This window comes from Macaca nemestrina, chromosome 11 (genome assembly GCF_043159975.1).
Source record: "Macaca nemestrina isolate mMacNem1 chromosome 11, mMacNem.hap1, whole genome shotgun sequence".
Taxonomy (NCBI): Eukaryota; Metazoa; Chordata; class Mammalia; order Primates; family Cercopithecidae; genus Macaca; species Macaca nemestrina.
This window is the reverse complement of record NC_092135.1, coordinates 113,033,441-113,046,007: the sequence shown is the minus strand read 5'-3', so window position 1 is coordinate 113,046,007 and position 12,567 is coordinate 113,033,441. Positions and strand designations below refer to the sequence as shown.

The window sequence follows — 12,567 nt, the reverse complement described above, 5'->3', positions numbered from 1 at the left end:
ATTTTAAAGCTAAATGCAATCTTAGAGATCATTTATTGCAATTCTGCAGGTTTTATAGATGTGGAAACTAATATTATTGCCTTACTAATTCTCAGTGTGTGTATCAGAGACCAATAATTAAATTTAATACGTACTGTTACTGTGAAATACAAATGTTGTATTTCAAAAATGTAAAATGCAAATGTTGCAATTTTTTTTTTTTTTTAACAATGAACAGACATGAAGTTGGTAGGGTTAAAAAAGATTAGTAAAAAGTGTTTTCTTGATTAAAAATGGCATTCTAAAAAAATTTCATGTTTCCTTTATCAACTTAGATAGAGGCTACCATTATATACCCTGAAGGAAAAACAAATGGTCATTATTAGAGCTTAGTAAAATCAGCATTGACTTCATCTTGCAATATGCAGATGCTCTATGAGTACTTATTTACTAAATAACTGAAAGAAAAATATAAACATAGGAAAATTAAGCACCTATGTTCACCCAAATTTAACCTGGGTCAAAAATATTTACAAGTTTTTAAAAACACTGAAGAATTGTCCTTCTCTGTAGTAAACACAACCGAATGGAAATAGCTGACATATTTTTGAGACATAGCCAAAGGGATAAAAAATATTTTGGACTAGTTATAAGTAATCCTGTTCAGAGTTACTATCGTCTCACACCTATATTTCTGCAGTGGTCTCCTAACCATATCCCTTGCTTCCACACCTACCCTCTACCCCCATCCCTACCACCTTGCAAGCAGCCTGAGTGATCCTTTTAAAACTTAAAGTCTCATTATATCGCCCTTCTGCTCAAAACTTTCCAGTGGATCTCCATTTGATTCAAGTAAACCCCCAAATTTTACAAGGGTCTCATGATCTGCACTATGATTCCTCATCACTAAAATCTCATTTCCTACTTGGCTACTTTCTGGACCCTGGCTCCAGGGTTGCTGTGTGGCACAACTCCAGAGACAACCCTTCACATGATTTGCAAGGCTATTTTTTTTTTTTTTTTTTTTTTTTTGCCTTTGCTTAACATGGACGTTCTCAGTAAGGTCTACCCTGACCACCCTATTTAAAATGCAACCAATGCTACCTACAGCGCTCTCAAGTCCCCTTTTCCTATTCTGGTTTCTGTTTTACTTCCAGCCAACTATATCTTTTATTACATTTTCATTTTTAAACTTTTTTTTTTTGAGACGGAGTCTCTCTGTCACCCAGACTGGAGTGCAGTGGTGCCATCTTAGCTCACTGCAGCCTCTGCCTCCTGGGTTCAGGCGATTCTTGTGCCTCAGTCTCCTGAGTAGCTGGGATTACAGATGTGTGCTACCACACCCGGCTAATTTTTGCCTTTTTAGTAGGGACGGGATTGTACCATGTTGGCCAGTCTGGTCTTGATCTCCTGACCTCAAGTGATCCTCCCACCTTGGCCTCTCAAAGTGCTGGGATTACAGGCATGAGTCACCGTGCTCGGCCCATTTTTAAAATGTGTGTCCTGTCTTCCCCCACTAGTATGTTCGTTCCACAGGGGCCTGTTTGTTCACTGAAATATTTTAAATGCAAAGAACAGTGCCTGGCCCGTAGGGAAATGCAGCAAATACCCATTAACTCAACCAATGGTTTATTTTACATAAACTATAACCTATAATACATATGACATCAAATTATTATTATTACTCCACCTAAAATTTTAACTCTAATTTTATAGTGCCTCCACAGAGCAGATATCCAACAAAATATTTGCTGTTGAGTCTAGCCATTAAACATGGGCATGCCAATTTATTTCACATTAGTGTGGGAAAGCCTAGAATTTTGGCAGAACTGCAGTAGAAAATAGAAACCAAGGTTGGTTCTAATTTTTAAAATATGTTTGGAATTAGGAGCTCTGCTACTGAGGTAACCATATCTTCATGACTGAGAGCTGTGCAGTGTGGGAGATATGGACACAAAGCTACTTCTCCAGCTGAATCTTGTGCTCATAATCTTGGTCTTTGACTTCCTTGGAAATATCAAGAGTTTTCTCTCCTCGTGGACCTCAGACAGCTTTGCCCCTCTGCCTATGCCCTTCCTCTTCTTGTTCTTTCAATGGTATGTTCTTTCTCATTCTTTGAGATTTTGCTTTGGAAGGTCTCCTTTGATTTCCTAGCTAAACACTCCCTACCTTCTCATATGCCCCAGCCTTTGGTTCATTGGCTTGTTTGATATCTGTTCCTCCTAATAGATCAAAGTTCCCCTGAGTACCGAGATGGTGCCAGCTTGACCACCACTGCATAGCCATCACCTCACCCAGTGCTGGGAACACAGCAGGCACTCAATTCATGTTCCTGAATAAATGAAATAAGAGGATACAAAAATTACATTAAAATTTTTAAAACATTTTCAATGTTTCTTCCTGTAGCACATAAGCATTATGGGATTAAAACAACTTAGCCTGATAAATCATATAAGCCTTTTGACAGTTTTATTTTAATTTTAGGTGCATATTTTATTATTTTTGAGCAACAGTATACATGAAGAAATATGTAATTGACATTTGCCTTTATGACTCATAAAATCATCTATTTTTGCAACTTTATTGAGGTATTATTTATATACCATAAAATCACTGATTTTAAGTGATTAACTCAATGATTTTTTTTTAGTAAATATACGAATTGTGCAACTATTACCACAATCTACTTTTAGGACATTTCCATTACCTCCAAAAGAAACCTCATGTCTATTTGCAGTTACCTCTCATTTCAATCTCTAGCCCAGGCAACTTCTAATCTATTTTCTGTTTCTGTAGATTTGCCTTTTTAAAAAGATATTACATATAAATTGAATCATGAAATATGTGTTCTTTTTGCCTGGATTCATTCACTTAATATAATTTGTTTTTAGTTTCATACATGTTGTGTATGTGTCAGTATTTCATTTCCTTTCATTGCCAAATAGTATTCCATCTTAAGAATATATACTTTGTCCACTCACCTGGATTGTTTTCCCTTTTTGGCTATCATAAATAATGCTGCTATAAACATTCACATACAAATCTTTGTGTGGACATGTTTTCACTTCTCTTAAATAAACGCCCAGGAATGGAATTGTCAGGTTGAGTGGTAAATTTACATTTAACTATTTAATAAACTTCAAAAATGTTTTCCAAAGTGGCTGTACCTTCTTACAACCTTACCAACAATGCATGAGCGTTCCATTTTTCCACATAAAGCAATTCTTTTTATTCTGTTTATGTTAGGTGTTTTTCCCGAGGAAAGATCAAAAGCCAGTAGAAAAGATGATGGAGCTCTTCATAAGACTAAGAGAGATTCTCAATCAGATGGCCTCTGGCACACATCCGCTGCTAGACAAAATGAGATCCCTGAAACAAATGCATCTGCCCAGAAGTGTTCCATTAACACAGGTAGAAAAGTCACCCAGTAATGTTCTTGTTGAAAAATGCCTTCTGTCATATTGAGTAGTTATAATACATTCAGCTTCAATCGTAGTACATTGAAAAAAAAACCACCTACAAGAAAACTCTTCTACCTAGCAAAAATTTTTGCCACTTTTATTAGTGAAGTTTATTGTTCTTCATTTACATTTGGGATACACGTATAAAAGGAATTATGGAAACTGTAAGGATACTCTAAGTATTATCAGGTTCTCTTTCTCTGTTGTTTCAAATAGTATCTAAAGCTTACATAGTGCCAATAAATCGTGGATTTTTGTCTCACAGGCGATGTACAGAAGCAACCGAATGAACACACCCCAAGGATCATTTAGCACCATCTCCCAAGCACTATGTTCCCAAGGAATTACCACTGAATATTTAACTGCCATGCTGCCCTCTTCCCAGAGGCCAAAAGGCAACCACACCAAGGATTTTTTGACTTATAAATTAAGTAAAGAGCAAATTGCTTCAAAATATGGAATTCCCATAAAAACCAGTGAGTATACTTTAAAATAAGCATGGCAATTGTTCTTTGACAATAAGAATATTGTCTATTCTGTCTTAGTTTTGTATGATAAATGAAGTATTAATTTTCCCCAAGAATAAAAATAGAAAATAATTATACAGCACTTACCACATGTCAAGAATGTTATATACATTAACTAATCTTAGTACAGGGAAATGAAGTACAAGGAGGGTAAGTAAAATGGCCAGTTTCGCTCAACTTGGAAGTGCCTGAGCTGTCATTTGAACCCAGGTACTCTGCTACAAAGACTGTCATCTTAACTACAATACTACACTTAGATTTTGTCAGTCAACATTGAGCCTTCTAGACAATATAAAAACTTGCCTTAAATCTGTTAGGGTTGATATTTTTTTCCTAACTTTCTAGAATTAGAATTTTTATCACACATGGTAGAGTTGCATGACTGCAGCAGAACCATAAATGTTTAGTGGCACATCAAAACCATTTACTTGATCTATAAACTTGGAGATGCAAAATGTGATGAGTGAGCTCATTCAAATAATATATGAGTGTCTAGTATAGCAATTGGATTCATTCATTCATCTTTTTATTCATTCACCAAACATTTATTGAACAGCTCTTATGTATCTGGTACTATCCCAGTGGTTGGTTTTGTGTATTTTTTTTTAAAAGTAAATGTTGGTGAAATGGATCTGTTAGGCATTCTGAAACGTGGCTTTCACGTTTTCTATCTCCTCTTGGCAAAATGCCATCACTTATTCTGGGCTTGCTTATTGGGTTAAACTTTCTCACCTAAAAAAGTTTTGTTACTATGCTCTCTTACTTTGACACCAGATGCCTCACATCTGTTAATAATATAGGAAGTACTAGGGCGTGTATTTTTGTGTGTGTTAAGAATAATCTGTGTCAATTTGCTGTGAGGAAATAGATTTGAAGTACATCTATTAAATGGTTTTATTTCACTTTTTCCTTCCAGCGCCATTTTGCTTCTCCCTTTATAAAGACATCATTAACATGCCCGCTGGACCTGTGATTTGGGCATTCTTGAAACCTATGTTGTTGGGAAGAATTTTGTATGCACCATATAACCCAGTCACAAAGGCAATAATGGAAAAGGTTTGACCATTATAACTCAGTTTCTATTTTGAGTATTAAGATTTTTTAAAGTAGTCAACTTCCAAATCTACTTTAGCTGACTCATTTCTTTATATCTTACCCACTATTACTATTATCCTTGGCTTTCTGAAACTGTTAGTAAAATTCTCAACTTCTGCCCTGGATATGTGCAAGCAGTATAGATTGGGTGGGAGCACTTTGAAGAGAAATGAACCATGTTAACATTTGAGAATGAGGTTAGTTGAAGCAAGACCTGAGATTTTTCCATTTATCTCAAAAAGCAGAAAAGTTCTCTACAACTGGTGTCTAACTTTCAAAGTATGTAAAAATTGTCGTACTAGAAAAAGTAATATTGAGCATTATATAACTAGTTGGAACAAAAACAATCCCTGAAGTGTAGATTCTTGGCCTCATATTTAGTTGTACAATTTAGTTGTACAATTTAACGTCTCATTTATATAGAAGATAGATGTCAAATAAGACAACATTATTAACTATACTTACCATTTACTTCATTTAACCATAATAGTATTTCCCTCTCACTCTAAAGTTGGCTTTAATTATTTGAATTATAAACTTAGTACTTTTAAAATGACAGAGCTAAAGTAAAAGAAAAATCTCTGTTTCACCATTACTTGGCCATTAAACTATAATTGTATGAACATAACATTATGTTTATATTCTACAGAATAGTGGACAGAGATCATTATTATCAAAGAACATTCAATTTGATCTCTGTCCATTTTCGTAAAAATTGTGATTTAATACCTTATTTGCTCTACGGATTATATATTCCTATGTAGTTTTGCATAAATTAAGTTACATATGAATTTTGTTTTTCAATTTAAATGAACATTTGTTGATTTTGTTTTTAACTTTTAAGTTCAGGGGTACAAGTGCAGTTTTGTTACACAGGTAAACTTCTGTCATGGGGGTTTGCTGTACAGATTATTTTATCACCCAGGTATTAAGCCTAGTACCCATTAGTTATTTTTCCTGATCCTTTTCCTCCTCCCATCCTCCCTGCTTCTGTTCCCTGCTCTGTGTCCATGTGTTCTCATCATTTAACTCCCGTTTATAAGTGAGAACATGTGGTTTTTGGTTTTCTATTCCTGTGTTGGTTTGCTAAGGATAATGGCCTCCAGCTCCATCCCTGTCTCTGCAAACGGCATGCTCTCATTCGTTTTTATGGCTGTGTGGTATTCCATGGTGTACATGTACCACATTTTCTTTATCTAGTCTATCATTGATAGGGATATAGGTTGATTCAGTGTCTTTGCTATTGTGAATAGTGTTGCAATGAACATATGCATGCATGTATCTTTATAATAGAATGACCAATATTCCCTTGAATATATACTCGGTAATGGGATTGCTGAGTCAAATGGTATTTCTGTCTTTAGGTCTTTGAGGAATTGCTACACTGTCTTCCACAATGGCTGAACTAATTTACACTCCCACCAACAGTGTATAAGTGTTCCTTTTTCTCCACGACCTCACTAGCATATGAGCTTATGTTTTAAGCGTGGTCTTTTTTTCTCCCTTTTGTACTTGGTTCTCACCTCCCTTTTCCTCTTATCTTGATCTTATTCTTCCTTTCATATAAACTAATATATGTTAGCATTCATATATGCATCTCCCTATAATTTATTCTATTACTCCAATCCTTTATAGATTATTATACCATGTATATTCATATGCGGAGTTCTTTGAGTTCATTGCATTATTAAAATGATACTACATTTTAATCCTTTTCTATATATAGTTTTTCTCATACAAGAATACATTGTGGAAATTTTTCCAACTCAATAGGTATAATTTAATGCATTCTTTTTAAAGATTGCAATTTTTTTTTATAACACTGAATTCACTAATCCAATCATCAGGTGTTGGGCATTAATTTTGTTTCCAATGTTGTGTGTGTGTGTGTGTGTGTGTGTGTTTCTTGCTAAAGTAAACAATGTGGCAACAAATATTTTTGTGTATATTTTATGTAGCAGTATTTTTATTTCAATAAGATGAATGTTCAGAATTGAGGGGTTGAAGGATATTATATTTTATTTTAATAGCCATTGTCAAATTGCTTTCCAAAAACCTCTAACATATCTATTCTCAGCAGTAATACATGAGAATATCCTTCTGCTATCCTTAAACTAGGATGTTTCTTTAGTAGTAAAGTTAAGTGTATCGTTGGTAAAAATGAAAAACTGGTAAGAACTCCAGAAGTCATGCTTTCATTTTGGCTGTAAACTCACTCTGGACATGAATCAAACCTTAAATTATGGAGAATTTTTATAAATGAACTTGACCCTATAAAAGCTGTCATTTGAAACTTTTGACCATGTGGGAAATTTCTGGCAAATGTTTGTACTAACTTCATGTTTTAGAACTGTCTTTTGAAGTTATGTAACAAAACAACCTTAATATTTCAACCTTGTTGAAATATAGACAAAATACTAATGGATCTCACTTCTTTTATTTCTTTGTCATTAAGTCCAACGTAACTCTGAGACAGCTGGCAGAATTAAGAGAAAAATCTCAAGAGTGGATGGATAAGTCGCCACTTTTCATGAATTCCTTCCATCTGTTAAACCAGGCAATTCCAATGCTCCAGGTATGAGATGGTTCTGTCATTCAGCTTAGTAGGAATTTGAATTCTTTGAGATTTTAATTGCCTTCCGTCTGTGAATGGGAAGAGAGTAACTTTCCATATTCAACAGATTAAATTGCCTCTCTTCCAGAGAGAAGGTCTGAGACAGGGTACCTGATCTATCACTCACATTCATAACTGGCTAACTTCACCTCTGGTACTGCAGCTCCTCTGTAATTCAGAGAAGACATCTTACAAGTTGATCTAGAGACATAACTAGTGATGTAAATCAGGTTATCAAAAGTCAAATGCTATAAAAAATGCTTGGTATTGATTTCTCTGCTTTAAATTACTCTCCTTTGCTATCTTAACCAGAATTCCTAAAATACCAATAGGCTAGAGAACATTAAACTTGGGGAATTCCATGGTAGAAATTTATGACACATGTGTTAATAAATTCCAAATTCAGTTTAACATGTTATATACAAGGTGTTCTCATTAAAGTATTTATCTGAATTTACGTTTAAGGCCACATAAGGAAGCAAAAGTTATCACTGGAAAAAGTGCTCTAGGCCAGGTGCGGTGGCTCACGCCTGTAATCCCAGCACTTTGGGAGGCTGAGAAGGGCGGATCACCTGAGGTTGGGAGTTCAAAACCAGCCTGACCAACATGGAGAAACCCCATCTCTACTAAAAATACAAAATTAGTCGGACGTGGTGGTGGGCACCTGTAATCCAAATTACTCGGGAGGCTGAGGCAGAAGAATCTCTTGAACCTTGGAGGTGGAGGTTGCAATGAGCTGAGATTGCGCCACTGCATTCCAGCCTGGGGAACAAGAGTGAAACTGTCTCAAAACAAACAAACAAACAACAACAACAACAAAAAGGCAGGAATTTCTGAAGATGATGTAAATAATGTGGGGAAATGTTCCAATCACAGAGCTATTGACAACTGAAGATGGAGCAGCGGAATTAGCCCAGTAATCAGTTGTAGAAAAGAAAATTGGCAGGAATGGTGACAACCTAGGAGCTTCAAGAGAATGGTTTGCATATCAAAGAGAGGCCTTTGGAAGATTAATGGAGCCCTAAAATATTTTTGGGAAAATAATGCCCTTTTTTATGATCATGCTTAGGAAGTTAAACTTAGAATGAAGGATACTATATGATATGAGATGGTCAGAAAAATTACACCCCAAAGGTGCTTTTATTCAGTCTTTGTTTTGACTAACAATTAATGCACAGTTATAATGACAACCCAAATTTTATCATAAAGGATTAAATAAATTTCTACAGTATTTAATGTATTTAATAAATATAAACTTTTCATCAAATGTCTTCCCCACAACTTCCTATTAATTTTTGATTCGAATTCTAAGCATGCTCATTTTAAGTGGTCTTTTCTAGTGAGTCTCAGATAACGAAGGCTACTTAGATAGTACTTCATGACAAATATATTTTCCTAAACAATACATTGCTATTTTCTCTTAAGACTTTTTTTCCATGAGGAGAAAAAAAGCCACAAATTATTTGGTTAAGAAAAGTTTTGTCAGCTAAAGTGGTGAATTAACACTACATGTTCTATACATAATGGTTTTAAAGTACAGTGATTTGCTAGAATCTCTGGGATTGTGTTCATAAAGGGATCATCATTTAATGGAAGGATCTTGATTCTGTCCAGAACAAAATAAATTATTTTCAATTATTGAGGAAAAATGTAATATTGCAAATATGCATAGAATTTGAAATTTTAAACTTCTGGCACAAGAACTGGCTTTGCCACTCTGAACCCTTAGGTGAATGACTTAAAGTACGTGAACTGCAGTTTATGGATCTCTAAAATTAGTATATTGGTAATGACAGACTTGTGAAGATCACACATGTGGAGGCATTTGGTGTTTTGGTATTTTTCAAATTTTTATACATTTATGTGATACAAGTGCATTTTGCTACATGCATGGATTAGTATTGATCAAATCAGGGTTTTTAGCATATCCATCACCCAAATAATATACATTGTACCTATTATTAGATGTCACATGATTGACTGTTAAAGGAGTGATGGGAGAATTGAAATAGGGTTTAATGGATTGTCTCCAGATTGCAACTAACACAGTACTTTATTTGTTAGTAATGCTCTGATACAGATTTTCCAAGATGCAGAAGCTAATTTCTGATAAACAGACCTTAAAGGACTGTTATCACAGCATGTAGCTGCATGGTAGCTAGCCATCAGTCAACATGCCACCAACTGCTCTTAGAACCCTCAGTAGCTATGGATTTAGCAAACTAATTCTATTACATATGTGCTCGACTAATATGTCATTCTTAATCATTCATCCCCATGACAATAAAACAAAAGACACTAGTAAGAAGGACATGAGAATATGTTTTACCAAACTGGACTCTAAAAGGACAATCAAGCCTCGCTTACATAAAAACCAGGCCATGAATTTACACATATGATGAAAAAACATTTCTTTAATTGAGTTGAATTCTCTCCTTCATTTTTTCCCTTAGCCCTTATTAATTGTGTGTCCTTATGAGAATTTACATAGCTTCTTTAGCCCTAGCTTTGTCATCTATTACTTAGAGGTAATAATAGCACTTACCTCAAAATGTTGTTGTAAACAAAGTGAGAAAGTCAAGTTAAACTCTATAAGATGGTGCCCAGCACATGGTATTATAAGAGCTCAACAAATTTTAGCTAATAGCACTCCTAGAGTGCTAGAAGTTATGTCTTCTAATTTGGCAAATAGCTATAAAGGCCTTTATATTTTAAAGCGATTAGGTTTTTCTTTTAATTTTTCAGTATTTCCATTGATAGAATTTAAAGTTTTATCATCAATTTATTCTTTCATATTCACATAGTTGCACCTATGACAGTTCAAAAATAATATAATAATCGAAATGGACTATTCTGATGTGATGAGCCATTCTTACCTACTTCACTGAAAGGTTACCTGAAACTGGAAAAGGTACCTGCTGAAAGCTTTGGGCTAGGAAGTAGTAGAACCTGAATACAAATCAGTTGTGATGTCAGATTCCAAGGAGACATCATGATTTTTAAGAGTTGTTTGTGTTTCAAGTGAACAAAGTTTAACCATGAATCACAACATTGTATACAGTATACGGTAAAAAGGAATAATATAGCTATGAGGAAAAATTCTGTTAAATTGAATATAATTTTCTAATGTTGATAATTGTAGTCACATCTGGCCATTGTGCATGCTGACCAATTTGTATCTATGGACAAGCAACAGCCCAGCCTGTCAAGTCATTACCAACCCCCAATCTTCTCTTTTCTTCTCAAGGATTTCTCTGTGAGCCTTTGCAAGACAGTGCATTGATCATGCCCAGTTCTGGTTACTGCATTTCACTGTGGTGGTTATTAGAGAGACAATGTCAAACATGATTTTTCTTGTATTGAAACTGATTTTTAATTATTATTTGTTAGAATACTCTAAGGAACCCTTTTGTGCAAGTTTTTGTAAAATTCTCCGTGGGACTTGATGCTGTTGAACTATTGAAACAGATAGATGAACTCGGTGAGTCCAAATTCACAAAGCTTTTGTTCATGAGTCATGTCGGAAATATAAACAACATTGTTCCATATGATAACATTTTCCCCCTTTTCTTCTGTATTTAGTATCTAGCTAGTTATTCAAAGAAAAATGAGACACTGGATATATCCCCCCATCTTCTTCCCAGTTAGTTGTACAATTACAAGTAGTCATGATTATTTACAAGCTCAGTGTCTGTAGTTAGTTTCAATAATTATAATGCAGGTCAGGTGTGGTGGCTCACACCTGTAATCCCAGTACTTTGGGAGGCAGACACGGGCAGATCACTTGAAGTCAGGAGTTAGGAGACCAGCCTGGCCAACATGGTGAAGCCCTATCTCTACTAAAAATACACAAATTAGCTGGGCATGGTGGCACATGCCTGTAATCCCAGTTGCTTGGGAGGCTGAGGCAGGAGAATTGCTTGAACCTGGGGGGTGGAGGTTGCAGTGAGCCGAGATCATGCCACTGCACTTCCGCCTGGGTGACAGGAGTAAAACCCTGTCTCAAAAAAAATAATATTGTTATTATGTAATATAAATGCAGTTTTTTTTCTTCAATCATGGGTAGGTTATTAGAAGTAAGGGAGCACTGTTATTTTAGTGACTTGATGAAAGGCAAGTCCTTAAGGACAAGGGAAACTTAAATTATTTGTTTCTGGCTACATTTAACATTTTTATCTCCATTGTCCTCAGTATCACTTGACTAATCCAGAATGTAATTGGAAGAGATATAGAGTTAGCAAAAGCAAGAAAAACACAATGGGGAGACTCAAAAGAAAATAATCTGAAATCAGTATTCAAGGTTGGGTCCTCCTCACATGGTCATTTAAAAGGAAGAGCCTGCAGAAGATCAAAGGAAGTTGTCTAAACTTATGCATTCCCTCCGCCACTTCCCCACCTTCAACCTAAGGGATGCAAGACATCTAATTCAGGCTGTGTCTGATTCACTGTTGCTATGCAACCATGGGTATGAGAAACGGATTGAGAGCATCAGAATTTGGCAGTAGCAGAGCAAGTGCCCCTCCTCCTCCCTGGCAATGCTGGGACGTATATGATTTAGGTTCTAAACCAGTGGGGAAGAATTATGCCTATATTTGTATTGTATATGAATGTACACATATTATGATAGTCAACCCAGCTTGATTAAATAAAGGTACTAGTGGATTTATTCTCTAAAAGTATCATTTGGGCAAGGAACTATTTGATTAACATATCAGGGCTAAACTAAAAAGTTCTTATATAAATTTTGTCATTTCTAACTTCTGAACTAGGAAGTGAGGCTTAGAATTTAAAATAAGATTAAAATGAATGTAGCATTGAGACTCTATGCTTGTATAATTACATATGTAACTTAGTATTGAAGAGATTATATAGTTTGAATTCGGGGGACACT

General features: G+C 35.2%; 1 protein-coding gene across 1 annotated transcript in view; it reads left to right on the top strand.

The window, feature by feature from the left end:
• Nucleotides 1–12,567, top strand: part of LOC105481164 (ATP binding cassette subfamily A member 12) — a 211,384-nt gene that overhangs the window by 125,907 nt on the left and 72,910 nt on the right. The window contains exons 16-20 of the mRNA XM_011740513.2: nucleotides 3,226–3,390; nucleotides 3,706–3,916; nucleotides 4,884–5,023; nucleotides 7,518–7,637; nucleotides 11,067–11,157. Of these exons, the coding sequence (XP_011738815.2) occupies nucleotides 3,226–3,390; nucleotides 3,706–3,916; nucleotides 4,884–5,023; nucleotides 7,518–7,637; nucleotides 11,067–11,157 (727 nt within the window). The remainder of the gene's footprint in view (nucleotides 1–3,225; nucleotides 3,391–3,705; nucleotides 3,917–4,883; nucleotides 5,024–7,517; nucleotides 7,638–11,066; nucleotides 11,158–12,567) is intronic.